The sequence below is a fragment of the Macaca nemestrina genome, chromosome X (genome assembly GCF_043159975.1).
Source record: "Macaca nemestrina isolate mMacNem1 chromosome X, mMacNem.hap1, whole genome shotgun sequence".
NCBI classification, from domain to species: domain Eukaryota; kingdom Metazoa; phylum Chordata; class Mammalia; order Primates; family Cercopithecidae; genus Macaca; species Macaca nemestrina.
Genome location: NC_092145.1, coordinates 136,153,450 through 136,179,095, shown reverse-complemented (window position 1 = coordinate 136,179,095; position 25,646 = coordinate 136,153,450). Strand labels below are relative to the sequence as shown.

Here is a 25,646-nt window from a genome sequence, read left to right as displayed (position 1 = left end):
TTCTTTTTCTTTCTTTCTTTTTTTTTTTTTTTTTTTTTGAGACGGAGTCTTGCTCTGCTGCTTAGGCAGGAGTGCAGTGGTGCGATCTCGGCTCACTACAACCTCCGCCTCCTGGGTTCAAGCGATTCTCCTGCCTCAGTCTCCTGAGTAGCTGGGATTACAGGCAGGTGACACTGCGCCTGGCTAGTTTTTGTATTTTTAGTAGAAACGGGTTTTCACCATGTTGGCCAGGCTGGCCTGGCCTCAAGTGATCCTCTCGCCTTGACCTCCCAAAGTGCTGGGATTATAGACGTGAGCCACCGCGCCTGGCCTGTTTTTCTTTTTCTCAAAACTTTAAAACCTCCAGAAAAATGAGATCGAGTGGAGGGGTGGCCAAGGCGAAAACAGCTGGGGCTGACAATAAGACCCTGGTGGCCTAGGGAAGAGGCCCTCCTGGTAGCTACACAACTCTCCCTGATGGAAATCATAGCAACTTGGAAGCTGGTGGTAGTTGTGATGGTTGGGGGTGGAGGTAAGGGCTGTACCTGGGCAAATGACTTGGATGAAAGAAGGCTTTACTAAATGCTGATGTAAGAAATGCCAAGTTTTCTAGACAACAGGTGGCACCTTAGATGTCAGAGTCCGCTGCAAATAATGGTTCATGCTCTGTTAATTATGGGACTAAGTAAATATTAATAGAAACAGATAAGATCATGTTTTGGATTAAAAACAGAAGAGCAGTGGATTCTGACAAGTATCTGTATAACGAACCTTCATCTTTGTGGGGTGAAGGAGAACTGAATAAAGTCATTCATGCCTATCCTTGGTTCATATTTTTAGAACACATTCCCACCCAGGGATTCTAAGGATTTTCTCAATGTCAAATCAAACCATGATATCACTCAAGGCATTCATTAGTGGTGGTTGTGTTGTTGGCATTTTGCTGTATTTCCTTCTATACCTTTCAATAAAAAAGGTTTAGGTGATCTCTTCATAGCTAAGCTCAGTTTATTTATTTATTTATTTATTTATTTATTTATTTATTTAGAGACAGGGTCTCACTCTGTCACCCAGACTGGGGTGCAGTGGTGTGATCTTGTCTCACTGCAGCCTGGATCTCCTGAGCTCAATCCATCCTCCTACCTCAGCTTCCCAAGTAGCTGGGACTACAGGCGTAAGTCACCAGGGCTGGCTGATTTTTTTGTTTTTGTTTTTTGTAGGGATGGGGTTTTGTCATGTTGCCTAGGCTGGTCACGAACTCCTGGGCTAAAGTCATCTGCCTGCCTCCGCCTTCCGAAGTGCTGGGATTACAGGCATGAGCCACTAAGCCCTGCCTGAAGCTTAGATTTAATACATAATTTGGTATCTTGCTTTTTCCCTCTTATTATAATGTTTGTATTTTCCATGTTCTCATATAGACTTCATGCAAAGAACCTTTAAAGACACTATAATGGTTCATTGTGTGTGTGCCATGATTTGTTTAACCATCCTCTGTTATTGTTTCCCTTCTGGGTATTATAGGATTTGATTTTGTTCATAACCCTTGGGCACAATAAACATTATCTTTCTCTATTTTAAAAAGTCAAATTAAATCTGAATTTGCATTCCCACATTCAGAGCTGTCAAGATGCCCAACAGCAGCCTTTATTGGGGGGCTTGTCCCCATGTGTATGTACAGCATACCTGAAGAATGCTTGGCATGAAAGTTAGGATACTTTTTTATTTTTTATTTTGAGATGGGGTCTTGCTCTGTCTCCTAGGCTGGAGTACAGTGGCGAGATCACAGCTCACTGCAGCCTCAACCTCTCAGGCTCAGATGATCCTCCCCACTTGGCATCCTCAGTAGTAGGCAGGCGCCACCATGCTCAGCTAATTTTTGTATTTTTCGTAGAGATGGAGTTTTGCCATGTTGCCTAGGCTGGTCTCGAGCTCCTGGGCTTAAGTGATCCACTTGCCTTGGCCTCCCAAAGTGCTGGGATTATAGACATGAGCCACTGCTCCCAGCTGTATGATAGTTTTGACTCTAGTAATATCAATCTGCTTAAGGTGGCCTAAACCATAAAAATGTACTGGCCCATGTAACTGGAAATTCAGAGAAGGCTTCAGGTTGGATTGATTTAGTGCCCTGACAACGTCATTGAGGACCCAGTTTCTTCCCATTTCTGCTCTGCTTTCTGCAAAGTCAGCTTCACTCTGGCCACAAAATGGTTGTCTACTGCACTCCAGGTACTACATGCTTCCTTGAGTGCACCCAGAGATGGGAATGAGGTAGGAAGAGAGAAGGAGAAAAGTGAGAGGTTGAGAGAGGTGCTTCTAGAAGCTTCCTCAGAATAGCAGCAAGTTTCTTTCACAGAAGTTCCCAGGAAATGTCTCCTTCTATATCATTGGCCTAAATTGGGTCAAGTATCTATCCTTGAACCAGGAGCCAAGGACAGCAATCACAATTAAGCTCATTAGTTTGTAGATTGACCCACATATATCATGACTACAACCGAGGTGGGCTATTTTCTTCCCAAGGCACAAATGAACTGCGTGGGGAAGTGAACAGAAGTGGGAGTAGTTACCAATAGAAGAAGGAATGGGTTTATAGAGGTAACCAAAATGTCTCCTATATCTTCGAACTTCTGTTTTCAGTTCTAGAAACCAAAGCACCCATTGCACATAAGCAGCTAATGATATCATCAAGGCATAGCAGCCCAAAGCCCAGAGCCAAAGACTCCACTCTCTTTTAGGCTGGGGAAGATAAGCGACTCCTTTCTTCTGCACCTCCAAGAAGAGCAAAATCAAAACATAAATTTAATTTCTCAATAAATTATCCTGTCACATCATCCCTGTACTTAAAATCTTTTCTGGCCAGGTGCAGTGGCTCATGCCTGTAATCCCAGTACTTTAGGAGGCCGAGGCAGATGGATCACCTGAGATCAGGAGTTCAAGACCAGCCTGACCAACATGGTGAAACCCCATCTCTACTAAAAATACACACACACACACACACACACACATACACACACACACACACACACAAAAAAAATTAGCCAGGCACAGTGGCATGCGCCTTTAATCCCAGCTATTTGGGAGGCTGAGGCAGGAGCATCGCTTGAACCTGGGAGGTGGAGGTTGCGGTGAACTATGATCACACCACTGCACTCCAGCCTGGGCGACAGAGCGATACTCCGTCTCAAACAAACAAAGAAACAAACAATTCTTTTCTGACCTCTTTTGGAGGAATATAAAGGCTGAAACCCCTTAATTAGAAACAAAAGGACCAGGATAAACAGGCTTCAAGAGGGTTTGGGCCATCCAAAAGAGTTTGCTGAAAAAAGCCTACCCCATAAGTACATACAGCTATTATGTATCCATAAGAATTAAAAATAAGAATTAAAAAATTAAAAACTCTAGAAGCTAGACACGGGAGAAAAGAGCTACTCCCTCAAATCATACACACATTTGATTAAAGATGTACATTTAGGAAAGCTTTATTAAGTAACCCTTGATCCACTAGTTCACTTATTTTCACCATCTCACTTCCCACTCTTAAAATCGAAAGGTGCCTGGCAAATCTCGGAATCAACCAAAACGTCCTTCAGTAGGTGAATGAATAATAAACTGTGACAAATCCAACATGGTGAAATATTATTTAACCCTAAATCAAATGAACTATCAAGCCATGAAAAGACACTGAGAAACTTTAAATGCATATGGCCATGTGAAAGAAGCCAGTCTGAAAAAGCCACATCCTGTAGGATTCCAACTATATGACATCTGGAAAAGTCAAAATTAGAGACAGTGAAAAGATGTGGTTTCCAGGGGTCAGAAGAAAGGGAGGGTTGAATAGGCAGAGCACAGAGGAGTTTTAGGACAGCGAAACTATTCTGTGTGATACTATAGTGGTGGATACTTGTCATTATACATTTGTCTAAACCCACAAAAGGTACAACAGTAAGAGTGAATCCTAATGTAAACTATGGACTTTGGATGATAATGATGTGTTAATATGGGTCCCTTGATTGTAATAAATGTACCAGTCTGGTAGGGGATGTTGACGGTGGAAGAGGATGTGTGTCTCAGGGGGATATGTGGGAATTCCCTGTGTTTTCCATTGAATTTGGTGTGAACCTAAAAATTCTTTAAAAATAAAGTCTATTTTGTTTTAAAAAGGCAGGCTGGTATTATGAAAGAACATCGAATTGAGAGTCAGGAGACCTGGATTCGAATCCAGGCTGCCATTTACAAGTTGTATAAACTTAAATTATTTTAACCTTTCTCTGTCTTAGGTCACTCACCTGTAAAATGAGGATAATATTCATCCATCATGTTCACTGTGAAGAGACAACATAAGTGCTTTCACAGAGCACACAATAGGTGCTCAAAAAAAAAGGTTAACTGAGAATCAAGAGAGAAGGAGGAAGAAAATACAAGGAGAGCGGGATACTATACCCCTGTCAAATGGTGACAGAGGTATTTTGTAACAAGATCCACTAGTTAGGGAGACATATCTTTTTTTCTCATCTATTCCACTCTACTTTGGATTTTGGCTGTATCATATTATGATTTAATAAAGTGTCCATTATTAAATTACTCAGAAAACTACCCTTGTCTAGTTCTAGTGTTCTATAGCAGCTGTTGAGAAGGAATGCGATTTGGGATAGGTTTGGTTGTTATTTTTGTTGATTTTTATGTATTTAATACATGTTTGTTGTGAACCTGAACAGTGACTGTTAGTTATGCTGGGCACTGGGGATGAAGCAGTGAGTACACAAGACTTGGTCCCAGCCCTGCCAAGGTTTAAGTCTAGTGTAGAAGACAGGCATTGATCAAACTATAACAAAGTGGAGAGTTACAGTGGGAAGTAGAGAGAATCGAGAAAACATATGGCAAGGAGAAGGAATTGACTTTATGGTCAGGGAAGGCCTCCCTTTATGTTTAAGTGATGATTACACTGAGATCTGAGGCATTAGCTGGAGAGAATAGGGAGTTAGGTTAGAGAGGGTTAGGGGAGGACAGTGATTTTCACATCTGAGGTGCATCAGAATTACCCGCAGGTGGCCGGGCGCGGTGCCTCATGCCTGTAATCCTAGCATTTTGGGAGGCGGAGGTGGGCAGATTGCCTGAGTTCAGGAGTTCGAGACCAGCCTGGGCAACATGGCGAAACCCCGTCTCTACTAAAAATACAAAAAATTAGCTAGGCATCGTGGTGCGCACCTGTAATCCCAGCTACTCAGGAGGCTGAGGCACGAGAATTGCTTGAACCCAGGAGACAGAGGTTTCAATGAGCCAAGATCATGCCACTGCACTCCAGCCTGGGTGACAGAGTGAGAGTCTGTCTCAAAGAAAAAAAAAATTACCTGGAGGGCTTGCATATTAGTTAACTGTTGCTGCATAACGAATTATCCAGAAACTTAGCAGTTGGAAACCACAAACACTTATTACAACAAACTGAGGATTTCTGGGGGTCAGGAGCCCAGGAGCTGCTTAGTTGAGTGGTTCTGACTCAGGGTCTCTCTCAAGATTACAATGAGGTGTCAATCAAGGTGTTGGCTAGAGCTTTGTCATCTCAAGGCTCCACAGGGGGAGGATCATAGGAAAGAGAGAGAGACAGAGACAGAGAGAGAGATGGGGGGAGGGAGAGAGGTAGGGAGGCAGGGAGCATTAGTACAGTACATTTGCTATAATTCATGAACCGATAGTCTATACTTTATTCAGAATGCCTTAGTTTTACCTAATATCCCTTTGTCCATTTATTTTAGAATATTTTATTCATTTTAGCTAGAATGATTGCCTATATTTACCTTATTTTTTAAATTTCTTTTTTTTTTTTTTTTTTTGAGATGGAGTGTCACTCTGTTGCCCAGGCTAGAGTGCAATAGCGCGATCTCGGCTTACTGCAACCTCTGCCTCCAGGGTTCAAGCGATTCTACTGCCTCAGCCTCCCAAGTACCTGGGATTACAGGCACCCACCATCATGACCGGCTAATTTTTTTTATCTTTAGTAGAGACGGGGTTTCACCATGTTGGCCAGGCTGGTCTCGAACTCCTGACCTCAGGTGATCCACCTGCCTCAGCATCCCAAAGTGTTGGGATTACAGGCATGAGCCACCGCGTCTGACCTATTTTTAAAATTTCTAGTTATATTTTTAAATGACAATAATTGTACATATTCATGAGGTTACACAGTGATCAGATCAGGGTAATTAGCATATTCATCATCTCAGACATTTACCATTTCCTTGTGTTGGGAACTTCAATATTCTCCTTCTAACTATTTGAAACTATATAATACATTGTTTTAACTATAGTCACCCTACAGTGCTATAGAACACTAGAACTTATTCCTCCTGTATAGCTATAATTTTGTATCCTTTAACAAATCTCTCCCTATTCTAATATCCTTTAAAAATATTTTAAATGACACATAATAATTGTACATATTTATGGGATATATAGTGACATTTTGATACATACAATGTAGAGTGGTCAAATCAGGATGATTAGCATATCCGTCACCGCAAACATTCATCATTACTAATATCCTTTTTTTCTGTTCCAGAATCCCAACCAGGATAGTACATTATATTTAGTTGTCATATCTCCTTAGGCTCTTCTTGGCTGTGACAGTTTCTCAGGCTTTCCTTGTTTTGAATGCCCTTGATAGTTTTGAGGAGTACTGATCAGGTATTTTGTAGGACCCCAGTCTCTGAAATGAGATCTCATCACTTCTGGCCACACTCTTCTTTGTTAGAAGCATGAGCTAAGTCTAACCCACATTCAAGTGGAGAGGAATTAAGCTCCATCTCTTGAGGAGTATCAAATAATTTGTGGCCATATCTTTAAGACCCTCATTGCTTGCTAAAATGCAGATCTGCTTCAGTAGGGCTGCAGTGCCGTCCAAGAGTTTGCATTTCTTTTTTTTTTTTTCTTGTTTTTTTTTTTTTTTCTTTTTTTTGAGACGGAGTTTCGCTCTTGCTGCTCAGTCTGGAGTGCAGTGGTGCAATCTTGGCTCACTGCAACCTCTACCTCCTGGGTTCAAGCGATTCTCCTGCCTCAGCCTCCCTAGTAGCTGGCATTACAGGCATGTGTCACCACACCCTGCTAATTTTGTATTTTTAGTAGAGATGGGGTTTCTCCATCTTGGTCAGGCTGGTCTCGAACTCCCGACCTCAGGCGATCCACCTGCCTCGGTCTCCCAAAGTGCTGGGATTACAGGCAAGAGCTACTGCGCCTGGCCTGATCTGATCTTTTCTTTTATTTTTTATTTTTTATTTTTTATTTTTGAGACGGAGTCTTGCTTTGTGGCCCAGGATGGAGTGCAATGGTGCAATCTCGGCTCACTGCAACCACTGCCTCCAGGGTTTAAGCAATTCTCCTGCCTCAGCCTCCCAAGTAGCTGGGATTACAGGTGTGCGCCACCACGCCCGGCTAACTTTTGTATTTTTGGTAGAGACGTGTTTTCACCGTGTTAGCCAGGCTGGTCTCGATCTTCTGACCTCGTGATCCGCCCGCCTTGGACTCCCAAAGTGCTGGGATTACAGGTGGGGGCCACCATGCCCAGCCTCTTTTTTTTTTTTTTTTTTGGAGACTGGATCTCACTTTGTCACCCAGGCTGGTTTGCAGTGGTGCAATCTTGGCTCACTGCAGCCTCCACTTCCTGAGCTCAAGCTATCCTCCCATCTCAGCCCTCCAAGCAGCTAGGACTATAGGAGCACACCACCATGCCCTGCTAATATTTTTGTATTTTTAGTAGAGACGGCGTTTTGCCATGTTGCCCAGGCTGGTCTCCAACTCCTGAGCTCAAGCCACCTGCCCACCTCTGCCTCCCAAAGTGCTAGGATTAGACGGGGATGAACCACTGCGCCCGCCCCAAGAGTTTGCATTTCTAACAAGTTCTCAGGTGATGCTGCTGCCGCAGGTCCAGGGATTTCACTTTTGAGAGCCACTGGGAGTGGGGTCTGCACAAGACCTTGGTGTGTACAAGGAGTTGAAAAAAGTTCATCAAGATCTATTTATCAAGACACTGGTGTCACTTCTGGCCTCTGCAAGTTATCATGAAAGTATTAGGTAAAAATACATGCATTGCTGTACACAAGAGGTACAGTACCTTGTATTTATATTACATATGGTTTATTTCATTTGACTGTCACAAATGCCAGGGAGATTAATCAGGTATCTTAATCTGACATAAAAATATCCACAACGCAGACAGGCTAGGTGACCTTAGCCTCGTCTGAGCACATTTTACATTATATCGGGCTCTTTCATATTGTTCCCAACTTCTAGGACTTTGTCACCTTTTGGAGAAGCAGAAATAAAATTAGGCACATGAAAGTTTAAATAATCAAATCAACAGAATGGATTTTAAGTAGCATTTTGTGCAGTGGAAAAGGAAGAAGTGAAACAAGCGATTTGCAAGCTCAGAAGGATCAGCGCTGTGTTGCTTAGGCTGAGAAAATCTCCCTCTCAACAAGTATCCAGCTTCTTCCTGCTCACTGACGACTGCCACCAATTACCGCTCCGCTTCCAGGTAGCCCCTGAGAAGCACTTTAGGAACCACAGGCCACTGGTCTTCTCTTTGTCTGCCCATGCACACCAACTGGATTACTTAGCTCTTCTGGTAAAGCTCCTGGTTAAAGAAGTTGTTAGTATGTCTTTTTTAATGCTTTGATTTAATTTGAACGGAAAAGACATGGTAGTCTACATACGACTACCAAGATGACCAAGATGTTCTTGAAAATCCAGAAGTCTAGAAGACCACTGGATGTCTTTTTTTTTTTTTTGAGACAGAATCTTGCTCTGTCACCCAGGCTGGAGTGCAGTGGCACAATCTCGGCTCACTGCAAGCTCCGCCTCCCTGGTTCACGCCATTCTCCTGCCTCAGCCTCCCGAGTAGCTGGGGCTACAGGGGCCCGCCACCACGCCCGGCTAATTTTTCATACTTTTAGTAGAGCTGGGGTTTCACCATGTTAGCCAGGATGGTCTCAATTTCCTGACCTCATGATCCGCCCGCCTTCGCCTCCCAAAGTGTTGGGATTACAGGGCGTGAGCCTCTGCGCCCGGCTGATGTCTTTTACTGTGTATGTTACTTTTCTTTGCATTCAGAGTAGAGATGCAACTATTTTATTAAGCAAAGAATTGGTTGCATAAACATCCACTGAGGGCACAAAAGCTAAATAGCTACCCAGCAATAATCTCATACAGTGAGAAAACTAATCCAATCAGAGACCCGAGGAGTGGTTTCCAGTCACATTTGTACCTTTCCTTAAAGAACATTCTTCCTGTCCTTTTAGTTACATATGTTTATATTTACACATTGCAAAAAAAAAAAAAAAAAAAAAAAACAAGGTTTGGTGGAAATGGCTAAAGTAAGCGGTAGTTTATTCATTCATAATAGGAAATAACAATTTCATATACTGAGCCCTGAGTTCAAGTTCACTTTTTTTTTTTTTTTGAGAGGGGGGTTTGGGTATGTTGCCTAGGCAGATCTTGAACTTCTGGGCTCACGTGATCCTCCCACCTCTACCTGCAGGGTCGTTGGGACTATAGGTGCATGCCACCATGCCAGGCTCTCAAGTTCACTTGAGATAAACAATACCCAACACTGTGTAAGCATAGACTCCTGTCCAAAAGTGGTGGTGAAGCGTGAAGGGAGCTGTCCTATGGTGGTGGTGTAGAGAAAGCGTATGAAAGAAAGTGTCAGTGACCTTACATTTGATCCTTTCCAATGGTAGTAGTGGGGGGAGGTATGAAACAGAGTCAGTGACCTTGCAATTATCCTGTCCACTGGCACTGGGGAGGTAGGGGATGTTAGTGACCCTTGACCTCACAATGGATCCCGTCCAACGGTGGTGGGGGGGGGACATGAAATGCAATTAGTGACTTAATCTTGTGAGGGAAGGAGGGGCAAGGAGCCACAAAAAAGAGAATCAGCGACCTAACAATCCAGTCCAAAGGTGTTCCAAAGGTGTTCTCTCCGGAGTGAGGCAGGGAGGTGGGGGTGGGGCTGGGCCATGAAACAGAGTCTAGTTAGGCCGTAAAATCTAAGTGTCAAGACGCAGTGAACTGCAAGTCCTCCTCCCTGAAAAGGCGCCTGCGGTTGAGAAGGGTCTTGAGCAGCTCGGAGGATCGGATTCCGGTCTCCCGGCCTCTTCCCAGTCCGCGGGCACCTCGGCTACCTTTCGGCAGTGGAGAACTCAGCCAGGGGCGGAGCCGAGAGCGGCTGCACTTGCCGGGCTGGGCTGAGTTCCACGAGCCAGAGAGCTGGGGCTCTGGCGCCGCGCCGGGACAAAAAAAGAAACGTCACAGAGGCGGCGGCGGCCAATCAGTGGAGGGCGCGCGCGGCCGCGTGCCCCTCGCGCTCTTCGCCGCCCCTCGCGCGCCGCGTACGTGCAGCAACCGACTCCGCCCAGCGAGGCGGAGCCTAGGGAAGCCGCGGGCAGCCGGCCGCGGTCCGGGAGCTGTTACTGCTGCTGCGGCGGCTGCACCGGCGGCACCGAGGCCGAGATCGAGGTCGGGGTGCGCGCTTAGCAAACGTGCCTTATCCCTGCGGCTTGGCTGCGCCAACCCTTGCGGCCACCCGGGCGTCTAGGCTGGTCTGTGCGCCGCCTCGGCGAGGATGCGGCTGTTCCGGTGGCTGCTGAAGCAGCCGGTGCCCAAGCAGATCGAGCGCTACTCGCGCTTCTCGCCGTCGCCGCTCTCCATCAAACAGTTCCTGGACTTCGGTGAGTACGGGGCCAAGGGTTCCCATGGGCCCGGGGCCGCCGCCATTCAGGCTGCCACCCCAGATCTCCGCAGCTTCGGGGTAAAGTCCGTGGGAACCGCAGGCGGGGCTAGGGGATATCCGGGGGGCTCTCCTGAGGCTCGGATTTCGGGGCGTGGAGGGGCAGGGCCTGGCCCCCTCGCACCCAGCCTGGGACTTACCCAGAGACACAGAAACGGCGTCTCATTGCAGGACCCTCATCGCAGGCGAGACTCCCCAAACCTGCCATCGTTAGCTTCACATCTACTTGACACAAACCTCACAGCCCTTAAAACTTCAGAACGAGACGTGGGTGGCTTTTTAATGTTTTTATTTTTAGATTTTTTTTTTTTTTTTGGTTGGGTAAGAACTGTTTAGAAATACCTTGAGGTTGAATAAATTATGCAACGGCATTTTTTCCCTTTTCTGCTCTAAGGTGTTGCTGTGTGGCTGGAGTGGCAGGACTCGAACTGTTGTCTTCATCAGGTTATGTTAAAGCAGTTAGAGGCCTGCACTGCAGACGCCTTAGATGCTTGGGAAGAGCGGACGCCTGGGTTCGTAGCATCAGAGCAGGGTCTAATACAACTCTGGCTTTAGTGCCAGCACCTTTCGTTTCTCTTCTCCATTGGTGTCCCACCCACATTTCCCCGTCCGGTGGGCTGGTGGGCGGCTTTCACGGATTGAGGTGGGACCAAAGAAGATCCGGGTTCCCAGCCTGCCTCAGGCCTAGCTGAGATGGGAATAGATTCCACCACCTTCTGTTAACTGGATCATGTTTCCCCAGAAAACGAAGGAGCTGGTTGTGAAACACCTAAAAGTAAAACGCATGCATTGAGGTATCAGAATGGAACTCAGCATCCCTGAAGGAAAATAAATCCAGCAGCAAAGATGTTCTAAGCTCTCGAGGGGAAATTGTGGGGTGTCTGTTAATTTAATGAATTTTGTGTAAATGTCAAGGGTGTCAGTGATAGTGTCAGTTGGGCATAAAAACTAAAGTGCCAAGGAGGTAGAACATTTGAGGAAGACCTGATATGCAAAAAGTGATGTCCATACTTTTTTTTTTTTTTTTTTTGAAAAGCTAGGATAGGAAGAGAGGAATAGGTTAAAGTTGAGACCAAATTAAAATTTTAGAAACCAATTTGCCAGAGAATGATGATGAAAGTCAAAGTTCAATGAGACATTGATCTTTGTGTCTTAAAACTTCACTCCCAAAAGCTGTTGGTAGTTTTACTTACCGTCTTGAGAACTGTAGAGGTTTGAGGCAGTTTCTGACTTTGGAGTTTAGAAAGTGTTGCTGTTGCTATAAATATAGGCACATTTTCCATCTTTTAGGTTTAGGGAAGATTCTGAAGGTATCAGCCTTTCATTAGTGTAAACTGAGACAGGATAATTCACAATAAAAGGAACAAAAGGAATCCAGAAATGCCCAGTTCTTCCCCCCTCAAAGTTTAAGTGATAGCTCCAATAGCCAGCCAAAATTTTGGTTAGTTGATTTCCATAGCAGCTAGTGTCTACCCGTGTTAATAGGTATTTTGGCAAGGATGTTATGTGAGTAGGAAAACCACAGTGGAGGATATTGTTATCATGGAAAACCTGTGGGGCCAGTATCTGGAAACAAATGTTCTAATTCTGGCTCTGCCACTAGCTCAGAATGTGCCCTTGACTAAGTGACCAAACCTCACTTGGGGTTCATTTTCCTCATTGATAAAATGAGTAGATTGTATCAGGTGATCTTTAAAAGCACAGCTCACCACTCTATGATTGTGATTTCAAAGGAGAAGGCATGAACTTTCTAAAAGAAAACTACCAAATCTTTTGATAGATATTTCCTATAAAAGTCTTCTGATCTATTTTGGGAGGGGTGGAGGGATTCACTAAGGTCATGAGAGAAGCATAATAACTTAAGGGTTTCCTTCAAGTGCTAGATATAGTTGTAGTGGAATTTGCTAGAAGTGACAAGACTAGTTTGTAACACCCAGAGATGAATCAGGTTCTAATCAGCCTATCTTTAATGACAGGACAACTAAAAGAAGGGAGTTGTTGCAAAAAGTCCATCTCTACTTCTACTTTTCTCTTAGTTCTGTCTCTTCATAGCAGTTCTATTTTGGCAAGTAATGTGGGAGTTGGAGAATTCAGAATGGGTGTGGGATATTTTTAAGGTGAGGAGAGAGGAGGAGTGAAGAGGCTACATGCCCCTGTATGATTAGAGAAAACTGCAGGAGAGGGCCAACTCAGACGCTGAAAGCGCCAGGTAGCGGGCAGTGGATAAGTGAATGAAGCCAACGAGTGGAGGACTGTGACAAATCCCTGGTATATGGCTAGCTCCAAAGGGGCAGCTGATTGGCACCAATTCAGTATATTTCAAGATAACTTTGGCATAAACAAAATAGATGGATGGATCAAGTTGGCCCACAGGCTACTAGTTTATGAACTTTATGCCTTTCTCCATGAGTACTTTACAAATGGGACATACATTTTGACTAGAGTAACTAGACAGGGACCAGAGAAAGGAGATACATAGGATATACACAATTTGTTACAACCTTGGTAAATAGGCTTTCTTATGGGAATGTACCACACATCAGTAAGTGAGATTATTTCCCGTGTTCAAAAGTGGAGGCTAAAACTGGTTGTTACTTCAGAAGCAGTGATTTTATTTTAAAGCAGGGGTTCCTGAGCCTCAGCGCTCTTGCCATTTCAGGCCAGGTAATTTTGGTAGGAACTGTCTTGTGCACTGTGGGAAGTTGAGCTACATCCCAGGCCTCTACCCACTAGATGCCATGAGCACCTCCCACTCCAAGTCGTGACAACCAAACATGTCTCCAGTCATTGCCAAATGTCCCCTGGGGGAGCAAAATGTCCCCTGGACTTCTGTTGAATCACTGTTTGGAAGCGTTTACTTGAGTGGTTTTCAGGCCAGGGCCTCATACTCTGAATTTTTGTTGTAAATGATCTGGGGGTGCTAGGGGTGGAGAGCAGAACATTGGTATTTTTAGGAGATCCCCCTGTCATTCTAAAGCATATCCAGGGTTAAGCATCATTAATCAGATGATCTGTCTGATCTACTGGCCCCCTTTCATCTATGTGCAGTATTTTTCTCTATGCTTTTTAAAATAATGAAAGTTTCTTGAACTCCATCTTGACTTGAAATATAGCCTGCCACACAGTTAGCAAATATAGCAAGAATAACAAGTGTTCTAAATGGATTTTTAATTTATAATGGCAATAGTACATTCCAAATGGTGGCATTTTTAAAAATGAGATTTTTATTTTGGGCCTAAGATTACAGCCACATGGTTCCAAATTCAGAAGGTGCAAAAGGACACAGAAAAGCCTACTTCCCACTTGTGCCCACTGGCCTCCCCTTTTTTTGCATAAATGACAGTTTATACCTTTGTCTGTACCTTGTTTTTTGATCTTAATACCTTAGAAACAGACCTTTGTATATCTGTACCTGCAGAACTTTGTTTTTCCTTTTTATGTCTTCTGAGAATTTGAATTTGTCTTCTGAATGTACTAGAATTTATTAGCCAACTTTCCCTATTGATGGCTACAATTAATAGGTTGTTTCTAGTCTTTGCTATGGCAACCTGCCCTCCAGTGAATTATTATACGCATTGTCATTTCATGCATGTCCGGGTGTATATATAGGACAGATTCCTAAACGTGAGATTGCTACATCAGCAGGTATGTGCATTTGTAATTTTGACGAACATTGTCAATTGCTTTCCATAAAGGTTGTCTGTTTTCCCCCTCGCTAGAAGTTTCTGAGAGTACCTATCTTCCTATGCCTTCACCACATTATTGTCAAACTTTTGATTGGTAAAAAAAATGGTATATCTAGATAGAATTTTTTTCTCCCTGATTAAAGATGTCTTTATTTTAGTTTTTTATTATGGAATTAAAAAAAAAAAAAAAAACTTAGGCGGGTGCCTGTAATTCCAGTGCTTTGAGAGGCCAAGACAGACGATGGCTTGAGATCGGGAGTTTGAGGTCAGCCCTGGGCAACATAGCGAGATCCTGTCTCTTAAAAAAACAAAATTAGCCAGGAGTGGTGGTGTCACACACCTGGGGTCTTAGCTACTCAGGAGGCTGAGACAGGAGGATGGCTTGAGCCCAGATTGAAGCTGCAGTGAACTGTGTTTGTGCCACTGCACTCCAGCCTGGGGGGATGCACATTTATAGGTAAATACATACATAAATTTTATTGTGTATAATTAAGGTATACAACATGATGTTATGAGATACATATAGTTAAAAGGTTACTACAGTGAAACAAATGAACATATCTATCATCTCACTTAGTCACCCTTTTTTATTTTTTTGGCAAGGTCAGCTAAAATTTACTCATTTAGCATGAATCCCATATACAGTACAATTTTATTATCTATTATATATTCTTCATGTTGTGCAATAGATCTCTAGACCTTAAACATTTACAGAAGTAGAGAGAATAGAATGATGAACTCCTGGGTTTGTTTTATTGATATCCATGTGCTGTTTGTCTGTAGATGTTGTATGTGTGGTCTGTTAGATTTTCTTATCAATGTCATGGTTGTTTCAAAAAGATAAATTTGTGTTTTCAAGAAGATAAATTTTTTTCTTTTTCTATGCTAAGACTAATTTATCTTTTGAATTATCTGTTTTTTAAAGATTTGGTAGAACTTCATATGAAAGTGTTTAAACCTGTATGTTTTGGGGAATTTTGCTCTCTGACAGCTTTCTCTATTCTGTGTTATTGATCTCTGTAGATTTTCTGTCTCTTCTAGAGTCTATTTTGATATATTTTTCTTGAAAATTATCCTACTTGGTCAGGCTCAGTGGCTCACGCCTGTAATCCCAGCACTTTGGGAGGCCAAGGCAGGTGGATCACATGAGGTCGGGAGTTTGAGACCAGCCTGGCCAACATGGTGAAACCCCATCGCTACTAAAAATACAAAAATTAGCCGGGCATAGTGGTGGACACCTGTAATCCCGGCTACTGGGGAGGCTGAGGCAGGAGAATTGCTTGAACCCAGGAGGCGGGGGTTGTAGTGAGCCAAGATCATGCCCTTGCCCTCCAGCCTGGGTGACAAGAGTGAAACTGCATCTCAAAAAAAAAATAAAAATAAAAATAAAATAAAATAAAATAATCCTACTCATTGAGGTTTTTAAGTCAGTTTGGATAGCTGAGATAGTTGTCATTGAACAGTCTTAATTTTCCCTGTGACATTTGTCCCCCCTTCTTCTTAAGTTAGTTGTTTTTTATTTGGTTGGATTTATTAGTTTTATGACTTTTGTTATCTAGTTTATTGTCTGATTTAACTTTAATAATTCCCTCTGATCTCAGGTTTATTTTGCTCTTTTAAAAATTAGGTGCTTTCTGTTCTCACTCACAAGTGGGAGTTGAACAATGAGAACACATTGACACAGGGAGGGGAACATCACACACCAGGGCCTGTCAGGAGGTTGGCGGGTAGAGGAGGGATAGCATTAGGAGAAATACCTAATGTAGATGACAAGTTGATGGGTGCAGCAAACCACCATGGCATGTGTATACCTATGTAACAAACCTGTATGTTCTGCACATGTACCCCAGAACTTAAAGTATAAGAAAATAAAATTAAATGCTTTCTTCTTTGTTTTGTTTATTTCAGTGTTTAAGGTTAGTTATTCCTCTGAGCACTGCTTTAGCAGCTGATGTGTGTGTATTTGGTCCTTTTTCTCTTAGCTCTTCTGCATCTTCAGGTTTTTATTTTCCTATGAATGAAGAGTTGTTTGAGGGAGTTTAAAAATTTCCAGTGAAGATGCATTCTGTATTTTAATTTTATTTATGTCTAGTTTTGTTGCATTGTGATTACAGAATGTTGTCTGAATTATTCTCTAATTTATTGATGTTAACTTTGAAGCTCATTATATGGTTGTTTTCTGTGAGTGTTCTTTGGGCAGCAAAAAAAAGGTTATACTCTCTTCTCAGGTTGCAGAGTGTGATATATCAGCTCTGTAATATGATGTAATTTAGGTTTTGTGTAACTTTACTTTTTTTATCCACCTGATTTGTCATGGATCAAACACAAGAGAAGTTAAAGCCTCCTAATAATGATTCTCTTTCTCCATATAGCTCCTATAGATTTTGCTTTATGACTATCAGTGTTATGTTTGATGCTTATTAACTCATGTCCTCGTTGTGAGATATGCCCATTAGCATTAGAGTGCTGCCCTTTTACTAGTTGAAGGCTTTTTGGCCTGGATTCATCCTTATTTGACATTGAGATCTAGTTCCCTATTTTCTTGTTTATATTTCCTGGGATGGCATTGCCATCCTTTTATTTTCAGTTTTTCTGAATTACTTTGCTCTAAATATGTCTCTAAATGTAGTGTAAAGTTGGGTTTTGCTTTGTGAATGAATCTTTTTCATGCAGTAAGTTTAACCTATTTATACTTACTGATATGATAGATCTGTCATCTGTAATGGTCCACATTTGTAATGTTCTGTTGCTTTCTGTTTTTAATACCTCAGTTTTCCTATGTTATATATTTGCTTTGTTTTGCCATATTTATTTTAATAAATAGCTAGGCTTGAATTTTTGGTTCTAGTGGTTATCTTTATAGTTATTACTTTATTTCTATAGACCTTTGTCCCATATGGGTCACTACCTGTCAGCTATGAGACCTTTGAGCACTTGAAATGTGGTCGAAAAACTGAATTGACTCAATTTAAATTTAAAACGGATACTTGATTCAGTTAATCTTTACATCTGTGTGGAATATTTTGGATATGTAAACCCACTTTATCACCTGTAAATTTTATGAAATCTCTTTATAGGTCAATTATTTTTGATAGAAATTTAGCCTCTGAATTGAGATGTGCTTTCAGTATAAAATACACACTGGATTTCAAAGACTTAATGTAAAAATCGTAAAATATCAGTACATCTTATATTGATTGCATGTTGAAATGGTAATATTTTAGATATGTTGGGTTAAATGGAATATTATCAAAAACTTTATTTCTTTTTTATGTTGTGGCTACTAGGACATTTTAAATTATATATATGGCTCACATGTTTCTTTTGTTTGTTTGTTTGAGACGGAGTTTCACTCTTGTTGCCCAGGCTGGAGTGCAATGGCGCGATCTTGGCTCACCACAACCTCCGCCTCCCAGGTTCAAGCAATTCTCCTGCCTCTAAGTAGCTGGGATTACAGGCATGCGCCTCCATGCCCAGCTAATTTTGTATTTTTAGTAGAGACAGGGTTTCTCCATGTTGGTCAGGCTGGTCTTGAACTCTCGACCTCAGGTGATCCGCCCTCCTCAGCCTCCCAAAGTGCTAGGATTACAGGCGTGAGCCACCGTGCCCGGCCTGGCTCACATATTTCTATTGGACAGTGTGGCTTCAGATAAATATATGTTAATTCCTTATTGGGAGCAGTGAAAACATCACATTTTAATGTTCAGAATAAACATTTATTGAATTTATTTTATTTATTTATTTATTTATTTATTTATTTACTTACTTATTTGAGACAGGGTCTTGCTGTGTCGCCCAGGTTGGAGTAGTGGCGTGGTCTTGGCTCACTGCAACCTCTGCCTCTCAGGTTCAGGTAATTCTCCTGCCTCAGCCTCCCGAGTAGCTGGGATTACAGGCGTCTGCCATCATACCTGGCTAATTTTTGTATTTTTAGTAGAGATGGTATTTTTCCATGTTGCTCAGGCTGGTCTCGAACTCCTGACCTCAGGTGATCCACCCGCCTCTGCCTCCCAAAGTGCTGGGATTACAGACATGAGTCACTGTCCCTGGCCTGAATTTATTTCCTTAAATATAACTTTCACATGTCTTGTTCCATATTTTTTTTCTGTAAACCTCTTTGGAATTTTGGATCAATTTATTGTTTTTCACTGGCAGTTAATATTATGGTGGCTCCTTGTTATATTTGCCCAAATTTGAGTTCTCTTTCCCTTAAGCAGTTGTGATAAATTAAAAATTCTCTTAATTATATAAGAAAAGGAGAAGTTGGACTATTATGGCATAAAGATAGAACCTTCTGAATGTTGAATGAGTTGGTAGGAAATGATTCACATTTTCTTTTGGACTTGCTTTTCATCTTCCAGTCTCGCCCTGTCGGCTTCTGGTTCCCGTGTTAACCACTTTTGTCCCCTCCCTGCGGACTGACCTCCCATTTGTTTGATTTTCCAGTTACTTTTGCACAGCCACACTTGCATTAAAGAGATTTTGCTCTTGCCTCCTTTTCTTAGATTTTATCCTCATTGTCTCTTTCCAAAGGACAGGCACTTACCTCTTCTTTGTAACCTCTCACAGCTTCCTCAGCTCAGCTTGCTTTGCAGAGTGGGTGCTACATGAATGGCAACTACTGATGGCATGCCTGACTCCATATTGAGGTTATTAAACATTATGTCACTTTTATTTAGTCAGTTATATAAGGTTATTTATTTATTTTATTTATTTATTTTGAGACGGAGTCTCACTGTGTCGCCCAGGCTGGAGTGCAGTGGTGCCATCTTGGCTCACTGCAACCTCCGCCTACTGGGTTCAAGCAGTTCTCGTGCCTCAGCCTCCTGAGTACCTGGGACTACGGGCATGGGCCACCACACCTGGCTAATTTTTGTATTTTTAGTAGAGACGGGGTTTCACTGTCTTGGCCAGGCTGGTCTCGAACTCCTGACTTCAGGTGATCCACCTGCCTCTGCCTTCCAAAGTGTTGGGATTACAGACGTGAGCCACTGTGCCCAGCCAAGTTTAAACTTCCATAGTGTCCCCACATGTAAATATAGCACCTCTCAAATAAAACCATCAGAAAGCAGATTGTCTGACAGCCCTGCCATCTTTTTACAAAACTTCATATTTTGATTTCTGTCATAATCACACTGGCTCTGTGAACCTCAGAGCCTTTAGCTCTTAGAAGGTAGCGGCCAGTTTCCCCATTCTTACTATTCTTAAAGTTTAAGGGCCCAGCCATCTTCTTTTCCTTTAGAAAGTATTTTAAGATACTTTGGAGATACTTTGGTTCCAAATGACTCCCTTTGCAAAGTCTTGTTTTTTTAAGTCATTTTGTTCCTCGAAGTCTGATCACCACTGGGGACAACAGTGATTGCGTTCTTGGAGAAAATGAAAAGGTTTTTTAAAAAATTATGTTAGGAAAAGGGAAAAACAATCTTGTTCTGCTTCTGAGTGTGTTTATTTTGTACCTTTACATATGTAAATGACAGATTTTTTTTTTTTTTCCTGTAAGCAGTAGTTTTTCTACTACAAGGTGTCACCAGGAATTAGACCAACCTGTTTGGAGAAAGGAACCAACTATTCCAAAGTAAAGGGGAAGAGAAAAATTTAGTTGAGGGTAAAGATATCTAACTTGGCTTATTGCATCTTGACCAGCTTTTAAATTTAAATAAAGAATTGGTCCAGGCACTGCGGCTAATGCCTGTAATCCCAGCATTTTGGGAGGCTGAGGCAGGAGGATCACTTGAGTCCAGGAGTTTGAGACTAGCCTGGGCAACACAGTGAGACCCCTGTCTCTACAAAAAAAATTAGCCAGGCATAGTGGTGCAGCCCTGTGGTCCCAGCTACATGGGAAGCTGAGGTGGGAGGATCCCTTGAGCCTGGGAGGTTGAGGCTGCAGTGAGCTGTGATCGTGTCACTGCACTCCAGCCTGGATGATAGAGCAAGACCATGTCTCAAAAAAAGAAGGAGGGAGGGAAGTAGAAACGGAAGGAAAGAAGGGAGGAAAGGAAGGAAAGAAGGAGGAAGTGAGAGCTTTTTGGGCCTTTAAGATCTGATAAGGCTGCATTTTAACATGACGTGGTTTACCTGGCTCTGGGGCAGCTCTCAGGCACCAAAGTCACAGCTCTGGCCTCACTGTCTTTGTAGCACTTACGTTTTGTGTGCGTTTGAAAGTGGAGACAGCTGCAGTTACTGACCTATTGATAGTTGGGTGGTTTCCTCCCATTAAGCTTTTGGAAAATTGATCAGACTGTTGGCAAGATTTGGGAAACCTTGGTTTTGTTACTGGATGGAATCTGAAAATATCACTGCTTTTTCTTTTCCTTTATATATATAGGCATTCCATTATTTTACTTCCATGGTGATCTGATTTTAGAGTTGGGCAAATCCTTTTATTTTAGGAATACCCTGGTCTAAGAATGTCAACCTATAGCCTGAGGGCTGGCCACCTGTTTTTTTTTCCTAATTAATAGACTGTTTTTTAAAAAGTACAGTCTGTTCTCCGTATCTGTGGGTTCCATATCCATGGATTCAATCAACCTCAGATAGAAAATATTCAGAAAAAAACTTCCACAAAATTCCAAAAAGCAAAATTTGAATTTGCCTCCTATTGAATACTATGTTGAATCCATGTAAATGAAATGATGTGTAGGCCTTGTAACTAGTCTAGAGATAATTTAAAGTATATGGAAGGATGTGCATAGGTCATATGCAAATACTCTAGGCCATTTTATGTAAGGGACTTGAGTATCCATGGATTTTGATATCCAAGGGTATCCTGGAACCAATCCCCCAGAAATACTGAAAGGCAGTTTTAGATTTACAGCAAAATTGAGCAGAAGTACAGAGTGCTCACAGAACCCCTCCCCACCCCCAAACACAGTCTCTGCCACCATCAGTATCCTGCACCAGTGTGGGACATTTGTTATAATTGATGAACCAACATTGACCCATCATTATCACCTAAAGTCCATAGTTTACATTAGGGCTCATTCTTTGTGTTGCACGCTGTGGGTTTTGACAACTCCTGTTTTTGTAAATAAAGTTTTACTGGAACACAGCCATGCTCATTCATCACATATTGTTTGTGGCTTTTGTCCATCCACAACAGCAGAATTGAGTATTGACAGAGACTATATGGCCCACAAAGCCAAAAATGTTTACTATCTGGTCCTGTACAGAAAGTTTGTTGATCCCTGTTCTAAGACAAATCAGTTCCCTCTTTAAAGAACTGAGCAGTGATTGGTTTTAATGTCCATTTAAATGGTAAAGCTCTGTTTCTCCTGTATGCTATTAACAATAAACTTTGGCTATCTGGAGTGTGACTTTTGGGGTAGTGAAGACTTTTCCAGGTAATCGGGTGGTTTACCTATAGGATATCTGTCTCAGAGTGGAATTACCATATGAAAACCTTTGACATTTTATAGCTTTAATTTATCCAGGGCTGTCAGCAAAGTTTAACTGTATCAGTTTCTCCGTAACCCTGCCAAAATGAGGTTTTATGATTTTAATTGCATCATAGGTAACACAGGAATGAAAAGTGTTTTTTCCTTTGCTTGGGTTTTTTTTTTTTTTTTGTCTGCTTTTTGTTCTGTGTAAAGTGCTATTGGCCATTTTGTAACCAGAATCTGGAGATTTTATCATTTGCATAAATTCCTGTGTATATTTGGCATAGTAAGCTATTGTGCTGTGTAAGTATTGTTTCCTTTGGCAAAGTAATTATCAAAGTATAAAATTGAAGACATTTGGAAAGAATTGCTATATTACCTGTAATATAGGTAATTCATCTGTTTTTTGTGATAGCCCTTCCCGCCTTTGCCCATATATTTACATGTGTTAACATTGTATGTTGGTTTCCTTTTTATCTAGTGCACAGTCTGTGTTTTCATATGGTCAGTATCACCTATATCATTTACAGTGCTTTTATCATGGTCAGATTTGTCACCTATAGCAGAGTTTGTAAGTAGTTATTAAATCTCTCTGGAATCCATTGCCATTTTCTGATGAGCCTTTGCAGCTAACTTGTTTTTACCCTGTTCTACTGTGAAGTTGCCCAACAATTATTAAGACCTCAAGTTTTTCTCTTGAAACTTGGCTGTTTCTCTTTTATCTTGGCTGTTTCTCTTTGATCATATGCTAAGCTCTCAGAGTAGTTTGTATTTGTGGGTTCTAGTCAACATGGCAACTTTTCTGATTTTAACTAAATATCACATTTTAACTTTGTAATTTATGTTGAAATTTGGTGAGGGCAGTTCCTTATTTATTACTTTACACTTTAAATAATTTTTGCTTTTCTTGTGTACTAATTCTTCTTGATAAATTAGTCATTGTACACCTTGAATAGCATATCATCAAAAGTGTGCTAAGGGAACTGTGGGTGGGTTACATGGTGTTCTAGGGTTTCCATCTTTGTCATGTACTTGGCATTGAAACTGGCATTGAGGCCGGACTTGGTGGCTCACACCTGTAATCCCAGCACTTTGGGAGGCCGAGGTGGGCGAATCACTTGAGGTCAGGAGTTCGAGACCAGTCTGGCCAACATGGTGAAACCCCATCTCTACTAAAAAAATACAATACAAAACAAAAAATCAGCTGGGAGTGGTGGCTCACATCTGTAATCCCAGCTACTCAGGAGGCTGAGTCAGGAGAATTGTTTGAACCTGGGAGGTGGAGGTTGCAGTGAGCCAAGATCTTGCCACTGTACTCCAGCCTCTGTGACAGAACGAGACTCTGTCTCAAACAAACAAACAGACAAACAAAGGAAAAACTAGCGTTGAAGTATCTTCAGTTAGCCTATTTCGCTTTTATGGCAGGGAGGCTAGTTTACCACTATACTTGCCTTCATGGGAGAGCTGGGTTTGATTGTGACCCATGGTGGATGTCCTTCATATCCCTCAAGGAGAACCCCGTTCTTGGTCATTGTCTCATCTTAACTCTGAGATTATACCTTTTGTCATAATGAATGGCACAAAAATTATAGTAAACGATTACATTTGCACAGGTCAGCATTTATATTCCCGCTAATTGAATACTTAGGGTTCTAACTCAGTGGTATGTTATTTCCCTAAGGGTCACCTAAACAGTTGTGATTTTATTTTCATTCTTGGACTTGATCTATGATTCTACTTAACCATTTGAGTTGTACCAGTGTTGCTTTCTCTCTTACCAGGGCATGGAGGTCAGTATATAATAGTCTCACTGTTGGGAAGAAATTATCATCTCTCTAACATTTTCCCACACCATGAAGTTAAATATTTCGCCATGTGTTGCTGGCCAGAAAACAGTAGGGCCTTTTGAAATTTGTAACTTACATATATTTTCCCACAATTGTTACATTTTCATAGACCAGAGGACACTCAGGCTTCTATCTGAACCTTTTCTTGGATCTGTTCTAGTAGGGTATAATGTTTCCTTAAACTTGCTAGCAGATATTTCTTAATACCTGCCTGTGGATTTTGTATAACTTTGGTTAATTTCTCCTCCTGATTCTGCAGTTAAATAGAAAGCAAAGTGGTTATTGCTATATTACTATTCCTGCATTGGTCATGTAATGTGCTCGTGTGAGCACTTTATTTGTAATAGACTCTTCTGGGAGGAAGCTGCTTGTCTCAGGGAGTCTCCTGTTCTCTAGAAATTGCCCTTCATGGCCAGGGTACTGCTTCTTTTGTTAGAGCTCCTTACATATTCTCTACCCTGTTATCTCTGGCCTACATACTCCTATTCCTGTTTCTTTGACCTGAGCTTGACTTCAGGGAAGCTATTGGAGAAGGAAATTAAAATGGACTCTTGGCCGGGTGCAGTGACTCACGCCTATAATAATCCCAATGCTTTGGGATGCCGAGGCAGGCAGATCACATGAGATCAGGAGTTTGAGACCAGCCTGGCAAACATGGTGAAACCCCATCTCTAATAAAATACAAAAAAAAATTAGCCAGGCATGGTGGCACTTGCCTGTAATTCTAGCTACTCAGGAGGCTGAGGCAGGAGAATTGCTTGAACCCGGGAGGCAGAGGTTGTAGTGAACCAAGATCGTGCCACTGCAGTCCAGCCTGGGCGATGGAGTGAGACTCCATCTCAAAAAAAAAAAAAAAAAAAAAAAAAAGACTTTATATGGCACCTGAAAAAGATTTAGTAGATTCTACTAGCACTTACTGAGTACTTACCAACTAAAATAGGATAGCATCTCATTCTCCCAACAGCCATGCCCATTTTACCAATTAGGAAACTGAAGTTCTGAGCAGGTAAGAAAATGACTCACACATATAATAGATAGTAGAGCCACGTGTCTGCCTGCCTGATCGTCTTACCACCTCTTTATAGCAGAGAAAGTAAGTGAGGGATTGGGCGCAGTGTGTGAGCAAAACAAACTGGAGGAAAGGACCATCGAGTTCATTGTCACCGCCTCCCAAGCATTACCACATCCTGAAGCACAGCCGTTTCTTTCTCGAGTTTGTTTAGTTTTTATCTTCCCCATTTAAGATCATCTAAAAGTGAAAAGGAAAAAAGAGAGCTGACACTGAAAAGTCTCTTACAGAGTACAAAGATGTTTGTGGTCAGTTTCCTATGAGGCTGAAATAAAACTCAAAGCTGAAAATGAAGACAACAGTACATGGGTAAATAAAAAATTGGGGATGCTTAATAGCCATTGTCTGGGCTTGAGTTCTTTGATTTGTTTACCCTCACTGAATTTTCTATGATTAGATGCTAGTCCATGGTTCTTAGGTCTGGCTGTTCATGAGAATCATCTGGGGAGCTCCTAAAATGAGTGACACCTGCTCCCCACATAAACCAATTAAATCAATCGCTGCGGGTAGGAGTCTAGGTGCTGGTGCTTTTGGGTTACCCAGGCGATTGTGTAACAATAGTCTTCCAGAGTTAAAACCACAGTGTTAGATCTGGTGAAATTTTTGCCCAAGAGCTATGAACCACTTTAGGGGATAGAGTCTGTAAGTGAGATGCCAAAGGTTAACACTGAAGTCATTCTGGAATCCATCAGCATTAGTTGAAAGTTCTGGATTTGGAATGAAATGGAAACTAAGAAGCACTGGGAAATTGCCAAGGCATAGTCATTGCCTTTGAGGAGCTCATAGATAAATGAGAAGCTGGGACAAATACATAAATTTATATATGCTAGCCAGAAGGATGAATCATATGATTTTGTGGTATCTTTTCTGCTGTCCCTACCTCTCCCTTAAATGTTTTTGAAATAAGGGTGGTTTCTG

General features: G+C 41.9%; 1 protein-coding gene across 1 annotated transcript in view; it reads left to right on the top strand.

Annotated features, from left to right (window-relative positions):
- Positions 1–10,366: 10,366 nt before the first annotated feature.
- LOC105478241 (pyruvate dehydrogenase kinase 3) overlaps positions 10,367–25,646 on the top strand; it is an 85,282-nt gene continuing 70,002 nt past the window's right edge. Inside the window, exon 1 of the mRNA XM_011735376.2 lies at positions 10,367–10,691. Coding sequence (XP_011733678.1) covers positions 10,586–10,691 — 106 coding nt within the window. The 5' untranslated portion in view covers positions 10,367–10,585. The remainder of the gene's footprint in view (positions 10,692–25,646) is intronic.